Below are 25202 nucleotides of genomic sequence, written 5' to 3' on the forward strand. Positions count from 1 at the left end.
TTTTCATATATATACAATAAAGTTTTTGTTGAACTCATCAAGTGATATTAGTAGTTAAAGAAATGTTGTTCTCCCTTGAGGTTATGGGTTCGAGCAATTGCGTCTGCAGGACGTATGTGCATTGTCGATGATTAAAAAATTGAACAAATATTATAACAATTATTCCTAAATATATAAAGGATCTAAACTGAAAATTTCAAATAAAAAACTCGACTCTTTAAAATTAGATCAAGTCAAAACTTATTGAATTTGGAGCAAATGCGAGTCCCTTTATCAGGGCCGGTCCAATGAGTCCCATTTGACCATATGCTAAAGTTGCAGACACAGTTTCCTGGAGTTTCTCCATGCCTTGCGAAAGGGCATCTTCAGCTTGCTGACATGATTGTTTCAAGTTACAAACTTCCAAAATTTACTGGTCTGTCAAGGGGTCTATTTGAGGCACTAACACCTGTAATCAAAATATAATGCGCCACCAGCATAAAATTGATGCCCATGCCCCTACATGCTGGCTTGGGCCGTCGCCCATCTGGCACATGTATTGGGTCGGTCCTGCCCTTTATACACATCGAGTTGGGTCTAGTTTTACTTTAACTTATGCTATCTGATTTGTATTTTGTATTGCTTCATTTCACTTGTGGCTTGTATGTATTATCTTAGTACTTTGTGTTGCTTAATTTTACTTATTATGATCGAAATTTATTATTTTTGTACCTTTGCAAAGATGTTTATATGGTTTCATGTAGAAAATATGTTCTAAAAGGAATACCTTTTTTAGAAAAGAAAATGTTTTTACCAACTAATTTTAAAGATTGCCTTCACTAAAACATGATCTACATGCCCAATCTAAGGATTCATTTGATGTTTAGAGGTATGCTAAACGACTTTTGTCATAAACTTACATGAAAAGAAAGAAGAAGAAAAGAGAGAGAGAGACAATGGTTCTTACTTCTGACATTTCTCCCTCCAACAAAATTGACTTAACCATGGGATATACTATACTTTTGTTCCCCAATATTCCCTTTTTCATGTACACGTCTTCCAAGACACCGACATTCGATGTTCCCCCCCCTCTTCTTTTCTCTGTGGTTCTCCATGTCTCTTTTGCAGCATTTGTCCTTTTGATGTCGCTATGTTTTCTGATGTCATAACTTTTTCCATGGCATACATTTGCTTGGACCACACCTTGATCTTCCCAAATCCAGATAACCTCAACTCTTGGCCGAGCCTTCTGCACTCAATGTCTCTTCATGGAGAGCTTTTCTGAAGAATGGGATCCGACATTTTCTCATGCTCTTTAAGCTATTGAGGTTGCCATTAAGAAGCTGTACAACCTGCAAAACATTCATATTCAAAGCACTATCGGTTAGAATCGAATCGAAAATACGGTTTGGGTCGATTCGGTTACGAACTTCCTTAACATAACCTGATTCATTCGAGGGCGTCGAACCGAGGAGTGATGAATGCATAAAGAAGCAGCCAAGAGAACAAGGTTCATTTGTCGTGAATCGTATTCTTCTCCAATGGCAGGATCGATTAGCTCTCGTATTTCATTATTTCTTAACAAGGGTTTTGCCTATAAAGAATAAAAAAAATGCATAATGAATTTATAATCTGCCTACTTTGATATCTAGCTTTAAAATGTTGATAAAAAGACGTACCCACAATACCAGGCTTTGCTGAGAGTAATCCAGAGCTCGGCGTCCGGTGACTAGTTCGAGCAACAGTACACCGAAGGAGAAAACATCGGTTTTCTCATCGACTATGCCATGCATCAAGTACTCCGGGGCCAGATAGCTGCCAAAACAAATGCATGAAACATGTAATCTCTAATGAATTAGATGATGGCAAATAAAGGGTAGTTAGTTTAAAGGCATACGTACCCGAATGTGCCTTCGAATTTGGAAACAGTGTGGTGAGTCCAGTTTTCCGGTAGCCATTTCGCAAGTCCAAAATCACAAATCTGAGGTTCAAAGTTGTTTGTGAGCAAAATATTTGCAGCTTTGATATCTCTGTGGATGATTCTTCTCTTACACCCCTCGTGAAGATACCTTAAACCTTCGGCTGTGCCTTGAGCAATCTTAAACCTGATGTCCCATTTCAGTTTGGTCTTTGAACCTGTAAGAATTTAAACACATATGTTTGCTTAGATTGGTGAGCCTGGCTGATTGAAATCATGAACAAACTAACCATAAAGAAGAGAAGCCAAGCTTCCATTCGGAGACAACTCGAGGACGAGATGCATTCTGCCTTCGATTCCATAGCCGATTAACTTAGCAGTGTTGGGATGGTTCACGTGAGCCATTATTCCAAGCTCCGATAAGAAATCCCCTATTATATCATCGGGTGTGCCTTTCGTTAGACGTTTAATGGCAACAAGCTTCCCATTTTGTAAACTCCCCTTGTAAACTTCAGCATAACCCCCTTTGCCTATAAGATTTTCTGCAAAAAGAAAGGCAAATCAAATTCAGAAACATAATTAAATCAAATCGGAAAATGAAACGTTGTACAAATTACTGACCAGCGCCGAAGTTTTTGGTGGCAATTTCAAGCTCGGAAAGAGTGAAAACTTTCCCTGGAGACTTGAGGTTATATGAACTGGTGTTGTTGGGTAGGAAATCTGGTGAAACAGTGACGTTTTCTCTTACACTACTGCTTCTCCTTAATGAGAGTCTGAAAGATCCAAGAGTGTGAAAATTGGGTAATGGTTTCTTTGATCTAAAACCGAGTAATTGTGCGAATCCGTGCCATCGAGAAGTTTGCTTCGACCTCTGGTCATTTGCTGAGCCTGTGGTGGGTGGTTTGGATGAACAACTGGTTTCGAATTCTTCGGTCCTGAATAATTCCTCAAGAACACATGTTGGAGAACATGAATCAACTTTCTTATGCATATCTAAAGAGGAAAACTATAACAAAGTTCCATTTTTTTTGAAGTATCACTGCAAAGAAACCAGGAAGACAAAAAAACAGAGTACTCTGTTTTCCTACTTGCGAACTATATAAACATGTAAAGATGGTTTCTTTTGCAGTATACTATAATATAATTGACGAGTCATAGAAATACTCGTTATTATATTTTATGTGATTTTAAACTTTAATATTTATCTTAAAAATATAATATTTTTTACTTAATAAAAAATAACGTATTAAGAACTTAATTAGATGAAAGAAATGATTAGCGGAAGAGACACTTTACCTTCAAATCAAGAGACAATCATTATAAGTAATCATACCAATACAGCTACAACTGCTTTTTATACCACATATTTGTGTTTTTTTTTCCTGGTAATAAACGTATATGATTTTGCTTGTTTTGTAAGAGTTATGATAAGGGCAATGAGAGTAAATTATAAATTAATAGTAGAAATTTTGGGAAGTGGGTTTGATTGAGATGCAAAAGCAGAAAACTTGTTGCTGTTGCCTTTGGTTGTTGGGTCTTACGTTTAAACTGCTGATTTGCTAAGAAATCAAGTCCCTTGCTGCATCCGTAACAATTTTATCATTATTTTTCACAAAAGATAGCCAAATGCCTATGGTCATAAATAATATACGAATTGGGACCCATCGAATCCAATTAAATCATTTTAAATTAAGAAAATTAATAAATTTTATTTTACTCAATAAATTTGATTTAAATTTTTATTCAGTTCTGCTGGCTATCGGACATTTACTTATGGAAGTACTCATTCTAGCAGTAAGGAGGAAGGGACAAGTTCAGGCTTTTTTGAATAGAAATTTTTGATCAGCACAACCTAACATAACAGGATCATTTAGCTCTCCAATGGTGCTTCAGAAGTTCAGAATTGCATCCGATGTTGTAAAAATACAATAGATTTACACTCAAGCTAGTTTCATTTCAACTCAAATGATATAGAACATAGTATATAAATTTATAAATAGTGCCACATTTTACTCGTATTTAATGGTGTACAGTATGGCAACTTTCTTTAGAACATCAATCAAATGATACCGTGTTTCTTGAAAATTTTTCATGTATAACATGTTTTTGCCAACCCATGTGGCATGGAGTGTAACAGGCTATTGCAAGAATTTGCTTTCTAAACCTAGTTGCTGAATTAGTAACTTTCTGCAAATTTTGTTGCTTCTGCATAATTTGAATATTACCATATACCAAACTAAAGGATGTATATGGCATCGATGCAAATGTATCTGTTCGACGATGGCTTCTATTCTTCGTAAATTTGTTCTTTTGAACATTAGAAAGTGGTATTTTTGCAAAAGCCAATCACATGATGTTTAACAGAGTATAGGTGGAATGCTGCAGAACAGATGCTCTTTGTGCACATACTTTCTATGATACTTATTTCGCTTCAGCCATGTGCTTCTTGTTATTGGAAAGTGACAATAGTGCACCATCAGAGTTACCCGGACCTGCATCACATGGACCGAGGAGGCATAACTTGATGATCGCCGAAGACAGTTCGACTGAATTTGCTGTGCCAGAAAAGGGAAATGAGAAGCACATGAGCCCATAAGAGGCAGTTCTTCTGCACCGCAGTATCCAAGAGTAGATCAACAATATTTGTGAAACAACTGTCTTAATTACAAACTTAGATTTTCGAGCCTAAGCTCATTCAAGATCTTGCAAGTTGAAGCCCTTATCTGGTCAAAGTTTTCATTTCTTAATTATCAGTCAAATATAAAGTAAAATACACTCAATAACATGAAGTATAGATTATGAAGAGGGTTTGTTTTTTTTTAAAGAGCTTAATCTTGGAAAGGTAAATAAGGCGAACCGATGATGTAAAAAGCACTCGATAGCCTTTGTAGTATGGGAAACTGTGGAAACCAAAGGAGAAGCACTCGAATTCTTTAAACTATATCAGTTATCTTTTCAATAACTATACAAATAAATTTCATACCAGACGTCACCCTTTAGTTTCTGTTTTAAGCTGTCAATGGTATACAAAGAACAGTTGGATGCAGATTCAAAATCATCTGCTCCCTAGAGTTAATAACAAAGGGTAAAAGAATAAAAATGGAAGTCAATTTCATCTCATGTAGTATGTGTTCTCCACATGCATTTTGATGGGGAACTGTTTTTTGTAATCTTTATAACTTTCTGCTTCTGCTTCGGTTGCCGTAGCTTTCTGTGGACATTTTCTTCAACATTATCATTTACTTTTATCATATCAACTTTTACTATGTGATGATCTGAGGTCCCTTTTGATGACAGGACCGAATACGACCCCGGAACAAACTTGTATGGTGAATTCGGTGATGCCAGTATGTAATCTACCCTAGTCCAGTACTTACACGTTCCCTGTACACCTGCATCGAATTGAAGCAACTTTCATGTCATGTCAATGAACGGATTATAATCAAAAAGTTCAAAGAGAATGGTTTCATACTTTGGCCTTTGGCAATCACGATTCACGACCACAAGCTCACATTCCCCTGCAAAGTCCTTAGCATCGGTATATTGTTTGATCTTCAGAAACTTCGATAATGTTCAGGAAAATTTCTGCATAAAATATATATACCTTTACGATATCCATCCACCTTTCGTTTGAGTAATCTGTTTCTTCCGAGGAATTGAGGCCTCCGGCTAAAATGTGTGGACCATCACTTGATTGAATTATAGCGTTCATCTGTTTCATACGCCAGTTCTCATCAAGATGATCAAGGTGTGTGCAATGGAAGTCTACTTCTCCAGTCTCGGGTACATTGATAGTTGCCTTTAGGACATTCCTGTCATCGAAAATCCCAGGCTTTGTTCATAGCTAACAAAGAAAGAACTTCATACATTTAAGAGTCTCTTTCCATTGTGTTTCATTAGTCCTTTTCAGTATGTTTAATGATTTATTAACAAAGCCTACTGATATTGCATATACAACAGCAATCCTCTTACCTAACTTCAATTGATATACTTCCAAATCATGATTTTGTTTTCCACTGAAACAAACAAAAAATAAAGCTCAACAGTGTATACCATACCTTCTCCACTTTCAAGTACTACTAACAGCTATATTTTAACTACTGATCTTTTTCATAATTTAATCATTTTCCCACAAGAAAAAAATAAAGCCAAAAACTGCGTGTTTGGTGACATGCACCATTCCCAGATTTCCCACACGCAAGTAAGATTGAATATTACTTGGAATGATAAAATTTCCAGGAAGTTATCTCTGATGAGAAGAAGCCTGCAATTATAGAATGATGATTCCTTAATATGAATCTTAATGGAGAAAAGAGAAGACTGATCTGAAATCTGTATCATCAAAGATCTTCTGCACTTTCCACCGCTTGATTGGCCACTTGGAAAGCACGGCGTTGCCGTATTCCGGTGCCCAGCTCTCGGAAACACATAGTTCATCCCCAAAGCTGCAGCTAAATCAGACAAAGGCTTCATTGCTTTCTCTTCCTCTGCTTTCACATCTTGCAGAGCTAATATATCAGCATCCAACTCCCTCAGCACTTCAAGCACCGTCTTTCGGCTTCTAAAACTCTCGGAACCATCGACCGCGTTCCCCATGTCTTCAGAAAAAATCACTGCTGATCTCAACGGACCTTTGCCTCTCCAAGTTCTACTTGAAGAACCATCCTTTTTACGTTCTTCTGCAAAGCTCAGTTGCCGATTCCGCAACAAAGATTTCTCGTTGTCCGGTAAATTGATCGACACCCTTAGCCTGGATTTCGCATATTTTTGCTGCCGGGAGAGATTCTCCTTGTCGTTCAGGGAATTCGGATGCAGGGGAGATTGTTTCAGTATACCTTTTGGTCGATCACTCGTAGACTTTGAGCGCCTACCATCCGGAAAACCACCATTTTCATAATCTAAACTCGAAGACTTGTATGCTATAGGCATTTCGGGGGCCATAGAAAACAGGGAAACATTGAAAGTCGCTATACGTATGGGCCTCGACGAGTTTTGACCGCCCAGTTGGCCATCTTGCTGAACTTTGGAAGAACCATTATCGGTTCGAGCCTTGGGGTCTGATTTACGAAGCCTTTTGTTGACGATGATAGACCTGGACAGGCGGCGAACCGGCCACCGGAGGCAGGAACACAAACGCTTGATTTTCTTGTTGAGGAGTTTGAGTTGAGCATGGCGGAGAAGTGGGTGGTGAACAAAATGGGCTGTAAAGCTTCTGAAGATTGCATGTGAGAAGAAAAAGTTGCAGAGGAGTTTTCAAAGAGTTAGAAAGAAAGAAAGAAAACACAGTTTCACGGCAGCAAAGCAAAGATTAAATTATAAAACATGGCTGGCTGGTTTCTGTTAGGAGTGGAAAAGAAGAAGGTGACTTCCAGGAAAGGGCATTCTGACACGTGGCAGTAAAACAAGTGTTGAATGTGACTTTTTGCTTCCAATACAGTGAGGAGGGTAAGGAAACATTGCCAACTGCTCTCCCAAAAAAGAAATGCAATTTAGGAGTCTTTTTAATTTAATATATATATTTTGGCAAGTGAAGTGAAAAATCTTTACAACTTTGGAAAGTTGTTAAGTGTCTTTAAATTACATTCATTAAAATAACAAAAAATATTATAAATTCGAAAAATTCTTTTGTGGGTATTTTTAATTATACAACTAATGCATCTTACAATATATTTTTTTTATCAAATTAAGATTCTAGTGTTTTTATTATATTTAAATTTAAGATTCAGTTTATCTATTTATGAATAATACATAAAATATCAAAATTCAATCATATTCGGATGTACGTTATCTAAACTTAGAAAAACAAATAGAATATCTATGAACATTTGAAACTGTATTAACATTATTATCCTTATCTTTTTCTTAAAACATTATCTCGAATTAAGAAAAAAAATAGTAATCTCTTCAATATTTAATTAAAATTATTAATTATTAATTAAATAATTAATAATATTATAAATTACGCAAAATTAAAATTCACGAACTAACTTTAAATTTAAGTGTGATACATCAATTTATAAAATGAAATATTAAATAATGCAAAGAGGCAGCCAACAACTCCTATCATTATGTAATTAATAATAGAATTCTTGGTTGGAAAGCCACGTCACTCGAAATCAGGCGTCTAAAACTTGTTGGAAGTGCGAGTGGACACTCAATAATTTATATAACTCGAAATATTATTAATGCAAGGTAAAATACGTTATAACGACACTACCTCAATATTACAATACTACGACATTAGTTGCGGTTAGTTTACAAAAACAACATCGATATTCTATGATTTGCTAAGCTCTCAAATTCTCTCTAGCTTTTCTGAGCTTTCAATCATATTTTTTCTCATTTGTATTACATATTCCATATTAAGCTAAACACCTATATATATAGATATGTAATAAACCGTCTAAAACTTGCCGCCTTATAATTCTTTAATAATTAAGTATTATAGTTGCTGCCTTTTCAATCCTTCACGTGGACATGATTATATCAAAGCAAACTTTACTTCCCTTGTCAAAACTCTTTTTCTTAATTGCCAAGCTTGTCAATTCATCATTTTTTTAACTTTTCAACTATTCTACAACATTCTGCCGCCTTGAACTTTGCTTAATAATTAAACATATTGTAACTTCATCATTGCTGCAATTTTATAATATTTGTGTGGGGTCACTTTAATAACTTTTCAGTATTTAGAAATCAAGTTTAATTTCTAACAAAACTCTCATTCCATTCAATTTACAAACGGAGCCTAAAGGAAGAGCGAAAGTCTAAAACATCTGATTTAAGATTAGAAAAGAGGAAAATAGACTTTATCTAAAATGTTATTAAAAAGTATAATATTTTATAAATAACATTTTAAGTTCAATCGAAAATGTTAATGAATCAGGTAATATTTTATGTTACTTCTAACTTAAAATGTTTTTTATAATAATTTCGATACAATGAAAGATGATACCTCCTTTTTTTTTAATGGATCGGTTATTGTAAAGATTAAACTATAGTTTTGGTCCTCTTAATGGCTAAAAAATTTGAGATTTAATTCACATACATTTGACATGATTCATTCCTTTTTTTCCCTACAATATTATTAATTAATTTAAACAATTAATTCAATTAATATTTTGATTAAAATGCTGACATGAAATTTTCTTAAAACAACCATTCCAATAAAAAAAATCATAGAAGCATAATGAGTTGGATGCATAAGAAAATTTAAGTAGATAATTAACTATTCAAACTAACAAGACCAAATTTTACAAAATTCAATTGCATATGCATATTTGCATGGTTGTCAAAAATGGTGGGGAGAAACCTGAAAATATGTGAATTATGTTGAACCATTTTAAAATAAAAATTAAGATAAAAAGTTGCTAAATTCTTGAATTTTTTTTATTAAATTAATGATTCAATTGAATTGAGAATCGATGATCCGACAATTGATTTTTATAAAATTACGGATTTGAATATGGTAAAGGACCGAAATCATAATTTGACCATTGAAGCAAACTTAAGTATTTAAGCTAGCAAGCAATATAAGCTTCATCCTGCATGGCATGGATATAAAAACAAAATAATAAGAAATTGTGATGGAAAGTGACGAAATGGCATCCACGAGAAGTATGAAATAAAGAAATGAATAGCGTTGTAAGGTTTAGGTGAAGAATAATTATATTTAAAGAAGAGTAAATCTGTAAGTCTAGCTGGGATTTACTGTTATCATCGAAAGACGTCAAATACTTGACTTCCTTCTTGTCTTCTCGACATTGACACCTTCTTCCTGCAGGGCTTTTTGGCTTTTGGCTTTTGGCTGTTGGGAGATTCTCCTCCATTCATTTGACTTTGCTTTAAATACGTTAAAAACAAAATTATACTCATGAAAATTTTATATAATTTTATATTTGAAAATATTGGCATCTTATATTTATGTTTAATTTTATCGTTAATTATTGACTTGATAACTATAAAAATGTAAAACGAGGATAAATAGGTCAACCAAAGATAGCCACATCAACACCCTACTTTTATTCTCTAATTTTTAGTTGCTATTAATAAATGGAAGATATTTTAATTAAATAAAATATTAAATATTAAATATCAGCTTTGGAATACTAACATAAGTCCATCTTTTTGTCCAGGAAAGAGAATCAGATACTGTTTTATTATATGGAAATCTGGAAGTTGAGTTTAGCGTGTAATGTTTTATTTATATTTTTTTCCCAAAAAAATTAAAATTGTTATATTTGTTGATGATTTGAAGGAAAGAAAGCTCCATCAGATAACCCTTTGAGCTGGTAAATATGAAAAGGATTTGATCTTCGTTAAACAGAGTGATGATATGTAGATTTAGAGGGGGAATTAATAATTAATGTAGTTTTTGTTTAGTTCAACTTACCTGAAAGGTCATTCTTGTCTCCCCTTTCAAAATTATTGCTTCCCAGTTATCCAGAATAAATCAAATAAAATTTGATAGACAGAAAAGAAGATGAGGTTTTACAACTGCCGTTAAGACAATATTGGTATAGCATCAATAATTGAGTGTCTCTGTCTGTCTCTCTCTATAGGCATGTATGTACGGTTTGAGGGACGGACATGATATTCATCCCCTCTTGAGTATTTTAAATTATTATTATATATTTTAAATATTTTTTTATTAATAATATGTTTTCATCGTCCTTCAAAATTTTAGAAATTCCTTCCCGAATATTAAATCCTACGTTCAGTCATGTATGTTATATAATTTCAATGGTGACAATAACCTGTTCAGAAAGTGGTAGTTGAAGTAGTCCATAGCTGCAAATCTTATCAGAACATTAATGGTGCACGAAGCTGGAATAATCACATGGTTCTGCTGCAGTGGCTCAGACAGTGTGGGGTACCGAGGACGGAGACATTAACAGAAAACAAAACAGCAGAACCCTTACAGGCTGTTTGTTAACTAACTTGTCAGAATCATCACTTGGCACCAGAACTGGGATCAGAATCTTAGACAATCTCCGAAGTGCAGATATTTTTGAAGAATTCAGCTTCATCTTCAACTCGGCTAACTTGTTTAAACAAGGCATAAAGTTCTAAAATAATATTTGCCCATATAAGCTACGGTTTCAACATTTGTAAAGCAATAGCATCATTGTATTCATTTGTAGAAGAGCATATTTATGTACAAGGCCAACAAAAGAAACTCCTCCAAAGAAACCATTACTTCATATGAAAGTAACGATGCCTTCCTCAGACCAAATTTGAAACTATGCAAATGACATACTGCAAGAACATGGATTGTAGTTGCTACTCCATAACATATTGCCTGTTCTTCATGCTCTAAAGCGTAGCATTGTGTTTCTTCGGCATGGGGAACAAATCTATGACCATCGGTGATTTTCTTGGCCACCAAATAAGAATCACAAACCATTTCAATTGGTTGTAGCATGTCAGACTGTTAGTCAAAACTAGTTTCACAAATAAAACTGAAGGGATTCAATATCAACAACCTAGTCGGGTTTGGTGAACTCAAGCAGCACGTGAGGTGACCTATAAATCTTCACTAGGGTCCAGTAAAGGACTTCTTCTACTCCAAGCTCACCCTCTGCTCTTGCAGCATATATATTTTCGCAGATGGCTATCAACCTACACCAAAACCGAATCAGCCGCTATCAAGGAAATAAGAAATGAATGGAATAATTCTCTGTGCCTTCATCCACTACCCTTCTACCCTTTTAAGGTGCATCTTTGATTTTGATAAATAAATTAAAACAGTACCTGTCGCAGGAAGGTAGGTTTTCAAACGGTATCCTCATTCTTAAGTCGGAACATTGAAGCCTGATAAAGCGACCAACAGCAAGCACAAAAGTAATGTAGAGACCCCAAATGCTGAACTTGCTCAGCGTGTCTCCAAGAATGCCCTCTGATGTTGTATCGCAATATTAATTGATACAATAAATAAAATCATAATATATTATTATTAGAATATACATGCAACATACGGATGGTTTTCTAGAACTTACGCGGAGGTGTTTCTTCGGATACTACAATGGCCATTGGTCCAGTCCAACCTCCGCAGTTCCTTACATGAGACGAATTGAGATCATGGAACGACCACCACTCGAAAGCTGCACGATTGATAACAAGATCTGCGCTCACTGAAATAGCACATGAAGTTACCTGTAAATTTGTGTTTGGTGTCAAAAACAGATTACTAATAATTCTATACATTTCACAATAACTTCCTATAATTCAGCGTCTTTCCACTGGGATTGTAAATGAGACGATATAGATCGTGAGCTACTCGAGATCGACTCAATCGAAGTTCAATAAATACTCGACTCGAATGGACTTAACTCGAGTGCAAGCTCGACTTGAGTTCTTAACGAGGAGAAACTAGCTACTTGATACTCGATTCGAAAAGCTCACGAGCAACTCGAAAAAAATAATATATTAAAATTTATTTTAAAAAACAAATTAAATTATCAATAATATTAACATTTATGTGTTAATTTTTTTCTTCTTAAAATGCGGTATAAGGTTTTCATGTACTTAAGATTCAGGTTCAAGTTTGAGCTTCAACCGAGTTAAGTTTTGTCAACACACCTTTTCGTCCTACTAGGATTCAAACTCCTAAAAATATGATAGAATTTTGTTAGGATTCAAACTCCTAAAAATAAGATAGAGTTCTACTATGATTTAAACTCCTAAAAATAGGATCCACAAGCACTATAAATAGCCATTGTAACTCACTATTGTGACACACGATTTACAGACAAAATACAGAGGAACGCACGAAAAATACAAAGGCAAAACTATTGTAAACGATTCGAAAATGAAATAAAAGGTAGCATTTTTTTGATTCGTTCATTTCTCGCATGTGCACGTTATTTTTCTTCTTAAAATGCGGTATAAGGTTTTCATGTACTTAAGATTCAGGTTCAAGTTTGAGCTTCAACCGAATTAAGTTTTGTCAACACATCTTTTCGTCCTACTAGGATTCAAACTCCTAAAAATATGATAGAATTTTGTTATGATTCAAACTCCTAAAAATAGGATAGAGTTCTACTATGATTTAAACTCCTAAAAATAGGATCCACAAGCACTATAAATAGCCATTGTAACTCACTATTGTGACACACGATTTACAGACAAAATACAGAGGAACGCACGGAAAATACAAAGGCAAAACTATTGTAAACGATTCGAAAAGGAAATAAAAGGTAACATTTTTTTTATTCGTTCATTTCTCGCATGTGCACGTTATTTTTCTTGAGATTTGGTTCGAATAACCCAAAACGTGGGTTGCGCCAACGACCAAAAATGGGTGGGGTTTCGAAGTTTCGAACCTAGATCTATCTCGAGGCGTGTTCATTTTTTATCCCCCTAATACGCAATATCGACGTTAATTGTCTTTCAAATTTGGCCTCAATCTTTATTTTTCTTTATATTAGTCCTTTTATTTATTATATAGATATTTTTATTTATTTATTATTTACATTATTGTCATTATATAAATATATATAAGTATGTTTTTTTAAATGATTTTCAATTGATTTTTTTACACTATATATTATTATTATTATATGTACATATATATTTTTTATTTATATTCATTTGGTTATTTTTTAATACTATATTTATTATTTTTATATATATATACTTTTTTTAAATATTTTACTTATAAGCGTATTATTACTATATATATATATATTGTAATTATCTTTATTTAGTTTTTTTACTTTATCATTATACGTATATATGTATGTTTTTAATAGTTTATTAATAAGCCAATTATCATTATATGTATACTTTTATATTTGGTTTATATATTTATTTGTTTTTGTTTTTGTTTTTTTTATTTGTTTATATTATATTTTCATATTACTATCATTATTGTTATGATTATTATTTTTCTATTTTACTCATATATATATATATATTATTTCATTTATTTATTTATTTATTTATTTTTCCTTTTATTTTATTTTTTTACTTATTTTTATTCTTCATTTTTTTATTTATTCATTTTTTCCCTCTAACACATCTTATGACTTTTTAAGGGTATTTTCGTTAATTAATCAGAGGTAAGTAATTCATGATCAAATTTTACCTTTTAATTTAAAATTACAATTTTCTTAATTAAAACAACTGGAAATTACGTAGTACCGAAAGGGCGGTTCAAGGGTGCTAATCCTTCCTTGACCGTAACCGACTCCCGAGCCCGACATATTTCTGGTAAGACGCAGATCAGGTAAGAAATAGGGTATCTGATCAACCCATTTATTTTAAATAAATGATCGGTGGCGACTCCAATCCATATTTTTCAAATCGAAGTCTAATTCTGGGGCCCACCTGAAAGACGGTTGCGATAGCTTGGTGACTCTGCTGGGGACACAGGTAAGTGAGTCAGGCTAAGGTAATTTCCAGTTGTCTATTTAACAAAAAGGGTAAGTTTAAATTTTAAGGTAACATTTCGATCCTTATTTCTTACTTTTGATTATATTTTTTCGAGTAAATAGTTGAACTGATCGTTTTCTCAATGATTTCAGCCTTTCAAACTTTTTCATCTAAAGGCTCTATACCCGAGCTCCGAACCCGTTTTAAGTGGGGGTGAAAGCGACGCCTTCGTGTGAATTTATTCATCGTATGGGCCTAGCAAGTAACCTTCGGGATTCATATACCTTATGCCTTCGTGTGAATTTATTCTCCGTATGGGCATAAGAGAATGTATCCTCCCGAGTTTAACTTAGTCCACACAAGTTTGTAATGGGCTTAGGACTAAGGGTCTGGTAAGCCCAAGGGGGCACCAACAAGGAGAACTCGGGTACCGTTTTTTTTAAAACCTAAACCGGGAGACTATGGAGAAATAGAGCCTACCCCAAAACCTCATTTCAAACCCTAAGATGCCATAATTATTTCATGCTTTACTTTCTGTTCAAAGCATGCGAACTAGACAAATATGCGGTTAGGATTTGTTTGAAATTAGCATGCGGGATAGAGATCATGTCCGAGTAGGAATACTAAGCATGTTCGGGTAGATATCATGTGGGGTAGGATTTTTCATTTTATTATTTTGATTTACCTTACTAACTCTTTTCATTTTTTTCTTTTATTTTATTTACATCATATGCATCATTTAAAAGATGTGTTGATCCACAAAAAACGTGTTTGTTAAACATGAATAATCTGCATTAATGGACAAAGGGGTTGTAATACAATAGATGAAAATACAGAGCACAGTCTATAGGACGACTATGTGTCACATTCAATCCAAAAGGCGTGGTACCCGCAATCGAAGAATATGTCACTTTGCTACATTGTAAAGGACTCCGAATGGACCAGAATTTACACCGAGCACACTAAATTCAAATTTTTGAGAGGGAAAGATTGCAGGGGCAAGACGAGGAAAAAGTTACTGACCCGAAGATTCATTTCGAAAACTACGAGAACAAGATGAATTCCAGAAACAAGTCGATAAGCTTCAGATTGAGGACTTCAATGACACTTTTGTTAGAAACAAGCTCGACAGAGAGTGAAAGTCGGAGATGCAGTCATTCGAGACCTTTTTTTGGGGTAAACAGCTTGTCACTTGCACATTTTGGCCAAAGGAGCCTGAACGGTTCGACAGGGTATTCAACCGATGATAGACGAAGGCAGAAGACTAATCAACATGTCAGAAGTTGTCAGGATATTTTTGTCTCTTAAAAGATAAAACACTTTTGTCCCCAATAAGGATTATTCATAATAACAGACATGTTTTTGGATCAATGCCTCGAATATTTCACGCATTTTGCATTTTGCATCTACATTTCATTTGAAAGCATTTTCATGAAATTAAGTCATGGAGGATTCGATGAAGTGGATTTAACCACATGGAAACAAGATTGTAACCTTAAAGAAAAAACTGAAAACAATACAGTGAGAGCCTGATCAGCTGATTGTAGGACAAAGCCTGCGAGGATGATCTAAGAAAAGAATCCCCATATCCTAAGGGCTACGATGTTAAAGCTGTTAGTTGTTACCACATAAGAAGCCCCAAACATTCCTCTGAAAACTATAAGGCGCTTGCCGAAGAAGGCGACATGACATATACCATTTGCATTTAGAGGATTGTTTTGTTTGAACACGTCTTCGATCTTTCATGTTTGCTTACTCTTTTAAAAGGGTTAAATTTATGCTACTTTTTATGGTAGAGCAATTGAACAAATCTTAATATTTAGTTCTTCGAATATTAAATGAATTAAGGATCATTTTAATTCTTCAAGAATTATAGATTTTTGACATATGGCAAGATTAGACCTTTCTTATCCTGTCTCAAACCCCAAGATAAAATACCTCGATTCTTTACCCAAAATAACTCATGGTCATTACCAAAAAAACCAAATTTTGACATTACCTCCCTTTGAAATTCTTGAACATTGCCTTTATCTTTTTGATACACCCATACATCTCTTTGAGTCAAATAAAGTCACACCATTGTCTTTTTAGACTCAAAATTGACATTTTAATACCATTAAAACCCAAGGCATTGAGTTGTTCATTTGAACAGGAGCATTCTTCTAACTTGGATCATTTCGCATATAGCCTGAACATTGAGACATCTGGGGAGTAAAAAAATCATTCGAAATAATTCTATCATGCATTAACTATATTATTTTCATGCGAATAGAATTAATCCTGAAAATCTATCCCCCTAGGGATACCTCTTCTGTGAAGACTTACATGTATGAAATGATGAACGACTTTTTTTCTTTATCCCTTCACGACAGGAGAAATTATATATCCCTTGTGTCCCCTTTTGAGCCTATAGTATTTTTCTTCTGATTCAACCCTAACCAATGATCACCCTCCACACTGGGGGGGGCAAGGTGGAAGAAATTTGCTCACATGATTGAAGGCATCAATCCAAAGGAGATACCAAAAGGTGGACCAAGTGGCAAGTGTGAAGATCCAATCAAGAACAAAAAAGCAAAGAAGCAAAAAACAAATAAAAAAGAGAATCAAGAACAAAAGAAAAGAAGCAAAAATCAAAAGAAAAAGGACAAAAAGCACATGAAAAGATTCCCTAAAGACAAATGGCACACCAAGCTTCAAACTATGAGAATGATCAAGCACAAATATTCCCGAATCACTGAATCACTTCACTCGAAGATCATAGAGCATCAAGAGAGAGACATTTTGAGCAAGACATGATTGAAGGCGTCAGAATAAATTGATCCTTGGTTCAACACCCTGAAACACTTGTTTGGGCCTATTTATCATTTTCTTTCATAACCATGAACCCTGGCCTACATTACGTGCCTTAAAAGTCCCTTCTAATTATACATGGATTTCTAAACAGAAGAGACTATCTTCAGATTTCATCCCGCCCATCAGGATTAATCTTTGTTTGCAAAAAACAATGTAATTAATGCATGGTAGAGAAAAATAACAAAGGGGGTTCAAGACATAAATCCTGAATAACGTCTTCAAACCAAAGGAGGGTTCGAGTTGAAAACCTGAAAAGGCGTCTCGAATATAAAAATTGTGCAACTGAGACGATCACACAAATTCCTTGATATGGCATCACACAACCCGAGTGTGAACACGAAGGTTGGGAGTTAGAGAACACTTCCAGTAGAGGAGCATGCAAGCTACCCCATCAAACCGTTGAGCATCAAATGCCAAACCTATGAGCATCAAATGTCAAACCTTTGAGCATCAAATGCCAAACCTTTGACCAAACATAATAACCTGAGATTTTTTTTATCCTTTCCTTACTTAACCACTTCCCAAAAAATAGCTTTGATCTTGGCACTTATCAAATAGCTATAATTCATTGAAGGATTAACAGTATAATTAATTCTTTGATATCCGATGAACTCTAGTTTATGATTCGTTGTAAAACCGTGAAAGTGACAATATTTTCAAAACTTTGGATCAAACATTTTTCAAAACTCTTTTAATTGATATTTTCATAACTTTGAAAATAAAAGAGAAAGAAAAACATTTTTTTCAACAAGACAGTCTCTCTAGAGTGGATCTTGGTAAATGACATGTGACTTTTAGACACAAAACTCATGCTCAGAATCAATGCTGAAGCAAGAAATGAGGAACATTTGGGGCATCTTTGAAGATTCAACATCAAATATTGGGGCATTTTTGGATATTGGGGCATTATTTGGGGATTTAACATCCTAATGCAAATTATCAGACTTTTTTCAGGAGATAAAATATAACTAATTCATGTTACATGCATCTTATGCATACATTTTAGAGCATCATATTTATCATTTTCCACATACATAAATTTTTGCAGCTTTTAGAGTCAAGTTTCGACTTCAAGACGAAGGATACTCGATTCAAAAGCACCTTTAAAGATTTATGTTGGTTGCTTAACTCAGCAGCAAGAAGCTACACTTCGACCAACTCGACAGATTGAAAGTTTCTCTCAAACTCACAATTTTCTCTAGAATAGAGTTCAACTTCACGACGAAGGGACCACTGGTTGTCAATAAACAACTTCTCAATTTCAGAGTAAATTTCAACTTCACATCGAAGGATATTGGACTCCAGACAACGCAAGTTCAACTTCACAACGAAGGGACCACTGGTTGTCAACAAACAACTTCTCAATTTCAGAGCCAATTTCAACTTCACAACGAAGGATATTGGACTCCAGACAACGCAAGTTCAAATTCACGACGAAGGGACCGCTGGTTGTCAATAAACAATTTCCCAATTTCAGAGCCAATTTCAACTTCACAGCGAATGATATTGGACTCAAGACAACGCAAGTTCAACTTCACGACGAAGGGACCGCTGGTTGTCAATAAACAACTTCCCAATTTCAGAGCCAATTTCAACTTCACAGCGAAGGATATTGGACTCCAAACAACGCAAGTTCAACTTCATGACGAAAGGACCGCTGGTTGTCAACAAACAACTTCTCAATTTCAGAGCCAATTTCAACTTTACAACGAAGGATATTGGACTCCAGACAACGCAAGTTCAACTTCACGTCGAAGGAACCGCTGGTTGTCAATAAACAATTTCCCAATTTCATAGCCAATTTCAACGTCACAGCGTAGGATATTGGACTCAAGACAACGCAAGTTCAACTTCCAACGAAGGGACCGCTGGTTGTCAATAAACAACTTCCCAATTTCAGAGCCAATTTCAACTTCACAGCGAAGGTTATTGGACTCCAGATAACGCAAGTTCAACTTCACAACGAAGGAACCGCTGGTTGTCAACAAACAACTTATCAATTTCAGAGCCAATTTCAACTTCACAACGAAGGATATTGGACTCCAGACAACGCAAGTTCAACTTCACGACGAAGGGACCGCTGGTTGTCAACAAATAATTTCCCAATTTCATAGCCAATTTCAACTTCACAGCGAAGGATATTGGACTCAAGACAACGCAAGTTCAACTTCACGACGAAGGGAACACTGGTTGTCAATAAACAACTTCCCAATTTCAGAGCCAATTTCAACTTCACAGCGAAGGATATTGGACTCCAGACAACGCATGTTCAACTTCACGACGAAGGGACCGATGGTTGTCAACAAACAACTTCTCAATTTTAGAGCCAATTTCAACTTCACAACGAAGGATATTGGACTCCAGACAACGCAAGTTCAACTTCACGACGAAGGGACCGCTGGTTGTCAATAAATAATTTCCCAATTTCAGAGCCAATTTTAACTTCACAGCGTAGGATATTGGACTCAAGACAACGCAAGTTCAACTTCACGACGAAGGGACCGCTGGTTGTCAATAAACAACTTTCCAATTTCAGAGCCAATTTCAACTTCTCAGTGAAGGATCTTGGACCCAAGACAACACAAGCTCAACTTCACGACAAAGGGGCTGCTGATTGTCAACAAAATTTCATTCAGAGTCAATTTCAACTTCACAGCGAAGGATATTGGACTCGAGACAACACAAGTTCAACTTCACAACGAAGGGAATGCTGATTGTCAACAAACAATTTCCCGGTTCCAGAGTCAATTTCAACTTCACGACGGAGGATATTGGACTCGGAACAATGCTACTTACTTGGATTTTAACTTCACGATGAAGGATATCCAATTTCAGGCTCAACTTCACGACGAAGGGGCCACCCGCGGTTTCAACTTCACGACGAAGGGAATCGTGCACACATTATCCATCTTTAGATTGGATTTCAACTTCACGACGAATGATATCCAACTCAAAGAAGGAGTATATGTCAATAAAGACCATCGAGTTCGACTACGCTCAGCTCCAAGGCACATCATTTACAGCATAACTCAAGGCTAGAAGGGTTATCTGCCATCAAAATTGTCGAGTTCGATTCCATTCAACTCGATGACACATTAATCGCACTACTTCCCGGTTGCAGTCGAGGTTTTCAAGTCGAGAAGAGGACCTGGGTTAACCGTGCTTTAGTGACAAGCAACCATTTTCAAGCAAAAGTTATCTGTCAATGAAGATTTCTGAGTTCGATTCCGATCCAAGGTCTTTAAACCGAGAAGAAGACCGAAGGGCAACAAGAAGCCACGTGCTGATTCAAATTCCGAACTACGGCTTCAATTTCATATCATTTCAAGATGAACTCGGCTTCACGACGGAGGAGTCATCTGTAACTCAATTCGACAGGGAGTTATTGAAACATCAGAGTCAATTTTCAACTCCACCGAACGAAAAGTGTGTCTTTTAATCTTTGCCCTATCCCCGTTACACGACTATGGGCAAAGAGGGACAGCTGTCAACACACATTTTCGTCCTACTAGGATTCAAACTCCTAAAAATAGGATAAAATTTTGGTATGATTCAAACTCCTAAAAATATGATAGAGTTCTACTATGATTTAAACTCCTAAAGATAGGATCCACAAGCACTATAAATAGCCATTGTAACTCACTATTGTGACACACGATTTACAGACAAAATACAGAGGAACGCACGGAAAATACAAAGGCAAAACTATTGTAAACGATTCGAAAAGAAAATAAAAGGTAGCATTTTTTTTATTCGTTCATTTCTCGTATGTGCACGTTATTTTTCTTGAGATTTGGTTCGAATAACCCAAAACGTGGGTTGCGCCAACGACCAAAAATGGGTGGGGTTTCGAAGTTTCGAACCTAGATCTACCCCAAGGCGTGTTCATTTTTTATCCCCCTAATGCGCAATATCCACGTTAATTGTCTTTCAAATTTGGCCACAATATTTATTTTTCTTAATATTAATCCTTTTATTTATTGTATAGATATTTTTATTTATTTATTATTTACATTATTGTCATTATATAAATATATATACGTATGTTTTTTTAAATGATTTTCAATTGATTTTTTTTACACTATATATTATTATTATATGTACATATATATTTTTTTATTTATATTCATTTGGTTATTTTTTAATACTATATTTATTATATATATATATATATATATATACTTTTTTTAAATATTTTACTTATAAGCGTATTATTACTATATATTTATATATTGTAATTATCTTTATTTAGTTTTTTTTACTTTATCATTATACGTATATATGTATGTTTTTAATAGTTTATTAATAAGACAATTATCATTATATGTATACTTTTATATTTGGTTTATATATTTATTTAATTTTGTTTTTGATTTTTTTATTTGTTTATATTATATTATATTTTCATATTACTATTATGATTATTATTTTTCTATTTTACTCATATATATATATATATATATATATATTAATATTTCATTTATTTATTTATTTATTTTTCCTTTTATTTTATTTTTTTACTTATTTTTATTCTTTATTTTTTTATTTATTCATTTTTTCCCTCTAACACATCTTATGACTTTTAAAGAGTATTTTCGTTAATTAATCAGAGGTAAGTAATTCATGATCAAATTTTACCTTTTAATTTAAAATTACAATTTTATTAATTAAAACAACTGGAAATTACGTAGTACCGAAAGGGCGTTCAAGGGTGCTAATCCTTCCTTGACCGTAACCGACTCCCGAGCCCGACATATTTCTAGTAAGACGCAGATCATGTAAGAAATAGGGTATCTGATCAACCCATTTGTTTTAAATAAATGATCGGTGGCGACTCCAATCCACATTTTTCAAATCGAAGTCCAATTCCGGGGCCCATCCGAAAGACGGTTGCGACAAGTTTAAGATTTTTTTATTTCTAGCTTCAATTCATGGGGTTGAGTTCTAGTCAAACTTGAAAATTTTAGGCTAGCGAGTTTTCGAGCCGAGTCGAGCTCAGCAATACTCAAGCTCGATTCGGCTCGTTTATAACCCTGTTCCCACCTCATTGACTGAATGATCAATAGCTTAAACTGAAGTAATAGAGTATAGGGTGCAATATTTTTGGTAATAATGTCACTAGAGATGAAATGTTACCGGTGGAAAAAGCACTAACTGATGTACTGTGAAGGGAGAGGGACGTGAAAGAGGAAAAACCAAATGACGAGTCCTGTGTACCTCTTGCTCAAAAGATCTAACTTCACCAGAACCGGTGACACGGAAGTATCTTGGATAGAGATTATACACCCTAAAGCTTATTGTAGAACCATTGAGAACCTTTTGGATATCTGATGGTTCGGGAAGATCTTCGGAATCGACAGGTTTCTCATATTTCACGACTTCCTTGCCCTTTGGTCGTTCTCTTGTAAGCAGCCAAGTAGAAGTTATAACCATGTCCCTATCCCAGTCAAGGAACTCAATAAACCTTCTCTTAACCACGTCAGAGACAAGCCAAAAAATAATTGCATCAGCTAGGCAGCGTATCAATTGTATATCATTCTTATTGTAGGCATCAAAATTAACATCAGAATTGAGCTTATCCCATTCGAGCTTTTCACAGAGAGTTGTCTGATACAAGGTCAACCTTCCACCATTAGTAATAATGTCTATATGAAAACTTGCATCTTTGATGGGATTTGCAATATTTGTCGGATTGCCACTGCTGTACATCTGGCAGAACAGAACAATATAAAATTTATCGACTGATCCAGATATAGAATACTTCTTCCACCTAATCACAAGTAACAATATAGCTAGACTTATTGACATTCATATTTATGTACGACTTCTAATAACAGAATTACTTATGCCAGTATGCACTGTTAGTACAATACGAATGTCATTACTTCCAGTTAAACAATTGCAACATATTATATTATCAAATTATAAGCGTAATATCATACAACACTTCTAGTTTAAAGTTTTTGATTTATTCTATGTTTTATTCACATCGGGGCTCAGAAAATAGCAAATAGAAAGAAGCTCTGACAGAACCCCTTGCCCCTTGGATCATCTGTCAACATTTTACAAATTTCAAAGTGAGGATATAAAGAACTCCACGTGTATGAAGTATAAATGATAAACTCAAGCAATGCAATCTAATCTGCGCTGGGGAACCATGATTTTACATCCTGAGAATAATTGTAAAGGAAAGGATAGGTACTCTTAAGTTTGATGATCTAGATTTCTTTAAGGCATGCATTATTGATGATGTGTCGAATCAATAAATGCAGTTCCTTCCGAGAAAAAGTTTCTGAAATGGTTTCTAGGTAGTAGATACTACACTGAAAAAAGAATATATATATATATATATATATATATATATATATATATATTTACGTTATGCATATAGTATATCTGGTTAAGAAATCCCTTACCAGCATAGGAGTCCAAATGACACAAATTAATATAAAGAACAGAAATATCCCATTGCAGCACTTGGTCATTTTTGTTTGCTTCTCTCCTTGTCTGTGTTTAGCTCTATTCAACACGGCATCACATTTGGCAAGGTACAAACTTGCATTTATATCTTCCAGCTAAGAAGAAAGCAACATGTTAGTTTCGGAAAATCATCAGGAAATCAATTCAATCAGACTCATTGTTTATAAAGCTCTGAGCAACTATTCTTTAAAAATAGGTAATACAAAAACCGTTCTCTGCAAAAAGAAAAAACACGCTGTAATAAGGTCCAAGCAATTGACCGCAGTGCTTCTTTATTTTTCAGAATAATTTCCACGAGTTCATTAATTCATTTATTTCTGTTTCGTTTTTGGACGAGAAAGTACAGAGGCGGTGAATTAATCAGTTGATGGTAGTAATAGCATACTCAGTTAGATGAAACCATGCAACAAGTAGTTTTTCTAAGTCATGCAATAGTTATTTCGGAAAGTTTGGTATCTACTGTTAAAGAGCAGAATCAAACTTTCTTCTCGTTCTCTTCCCTTGGAGAATTTGGGCAATATTTTCCAGTTTTGTCCAAGTTTTTTTGTCAAACATCCTATTTATGGTATAGAGGTTAAACTTGAAAATAAGGGCACAATAAACCCTCATTTAACTGATGTGGGATAGATGAAAACGAACTTACAAGTGATAAAAATGTACCAACCACGAGGATAACAAAGCGACAAAATAGCGATTAACAAATAAATACTAAAAAGTTCCTGGTTACAGATTTGTAGGCTAAATCTTAGGATTAATTTATTGTAGTTAATGTAGGATATTGAGTTACCTATTATAGGAGCTTTATATTTGGATATATACTCATACTGTTCATGAATAATATATACATGTATTATTTTTTTTTCTTAAACCATTGCTACTTCACCTGCTGGTAAACGAGTTATTGGACGTAAATGGGTGTGTATTGTCAAATTCAATCCTGATAGCTCCACCTCTCGATTGAAAGTTAGACTTGTTGCTAAAGGATATGCTCAGACTTACGAAGTGGATTACCATGATACTCTCTCACATTACTAAAATTGATTATGTCAGGTTATTTGTCTCCCTCGCAACACCTTCTGACTGACCTCTGCATTAGTTAGATATAAAGAATGTTTTTCTTCATGATAATCTTCAAGAGGAGATATATATGGAGCAACCATTTGGTTTTGTTGCTCAGGGGAGTGAGAAAAAATGTCATATGAAAAAAATCTTTATATGGATTGAAACATAGTACTCGAACTTGGTGTGGGAAATTTAGTCAAACTGTTGAGAAGTTTGGGATGCAGAAGAACAAGTCAGATCAATTTATTTTCTATAAAAAGTTTGATGGAGTCATTATTCTATTAGTTGTATATGTGAACGATGTTGTAATCACTGGTAACGACTCTAGCGGAATTTCATGGGATGTTAAAATATTTTTTGAAAGTTGAAGTTAGCAGAGGGAAGGAAGGGAACTTATTGTCTTGGAAAAAGTACGTACTCGACTTACTATCTGAGTCGGAAAAATTAGATGCTAAATCATGTAGTACTCCAATGGTTCCTTTTACAATTAACCAAAGAAGTTGAATTATTTGCAGATCCAGAGAGCTACAGATGACTT

The 25202-nt window shown here is 34.6% G+C and overlaps 2 protein-coding genes and 1 pseudogene across 2 annotated transcripts in view; all 3 read right to left on the reverse strand.

Moving 5' to 3' along the window:
- Positions 1-952: 952 nt before the first annotated feature.
- Positions 953-2973, reverse strand: LOC120141263 (receptor-like cytosolic serine/threonine-protein kinase RBK2). The gene is made up of 6 exons (XM_039156191.1): positions 2519-2973; positions 2188-2439; positions 1881-2115; positions 1659-1794; positions 1424-1573; positions 953-1331 (listed from the first exon to the last, which is right to left on the reverse strand). The coding sequence occupies exons 1-6, from the start codon at positions 2886-2888 to the stop codon at positions 1209-1211; spliced, it is 1266 nt and encodes a 421-aa protein (XP_039012122.1). The 5' UTR covers positions 2889-2973; the 3' UTR covers positions 953-1208.
- Positions 2974-4769: 1796 nt separating this feature from the next.
- LOC120141294 lies at positions 4770-7150 on the reverse strand (annotated as a pseudogene).
- Positions 7151-11379: 4229 nt separating this feature from the next.
- LOC120141295 (piezo-type mechanosensitive ion channel homolog) overlaps positions 11380-25202 on the reverse strand; it is a 30451-nt gene continuing 16628 nt past the window's right edge. Inside the window, 5 exon segments of the mRNA XM_039156213.1 lie at positions 11380-11515; positions 11648-11792; positions 11893-12049; positions 22340-22831; positions 23539-23697. Coding sequence (XP_039012144.1) covers positions 11380-11515; positions 11648-11792; positions 11893-12049; positions 22340-22831; positions 23539-23697 — 1089 coding nt within the window.

This window comes from Hibiscus syriacus, unplaced genomic scaffold (assembly GCF_006381635.1).
Source record: "Hibiscus syriacus cultivar Baekdansim isolate YM2019G1 unplaced genomic scaffold, ASM638163v2 tig00110794_pilon, whole genome shotgun sequence".
NCBI classification, from domain to species: Eukaryota; Viridiplantae; Streptophyta; class Magnoliopsida; order Malvales; family Malvaceae; genus Hibiscus; species Hibiscus syriacus.

Excerpts from the sequence above, each read along its gene's own strand:
- LOC120141263 (XM_039156191.1), bottom strand. The coding sequence starts at position 2,888 with ATGCATAAGAAAGTTGATTCATGTTCTCCAACATGTGTTCTTGAGGAA. Across the intron at positions 2,116-2,187 it reads CTTGGCTTCTCTTCTTTATG|GTTCAAAGACCAAACTGAAA; the intron begins GTTAGTTTGTTC and ends AAATTCTTACAG. Across the intron at positions 1,332-1,423 it reads GACGCCCTCGAATGAATCAG|GTTGTACAGCTTCTTAATGG; the intron begins GTTATGTTAAGG and ends AATGTTTTGCAG.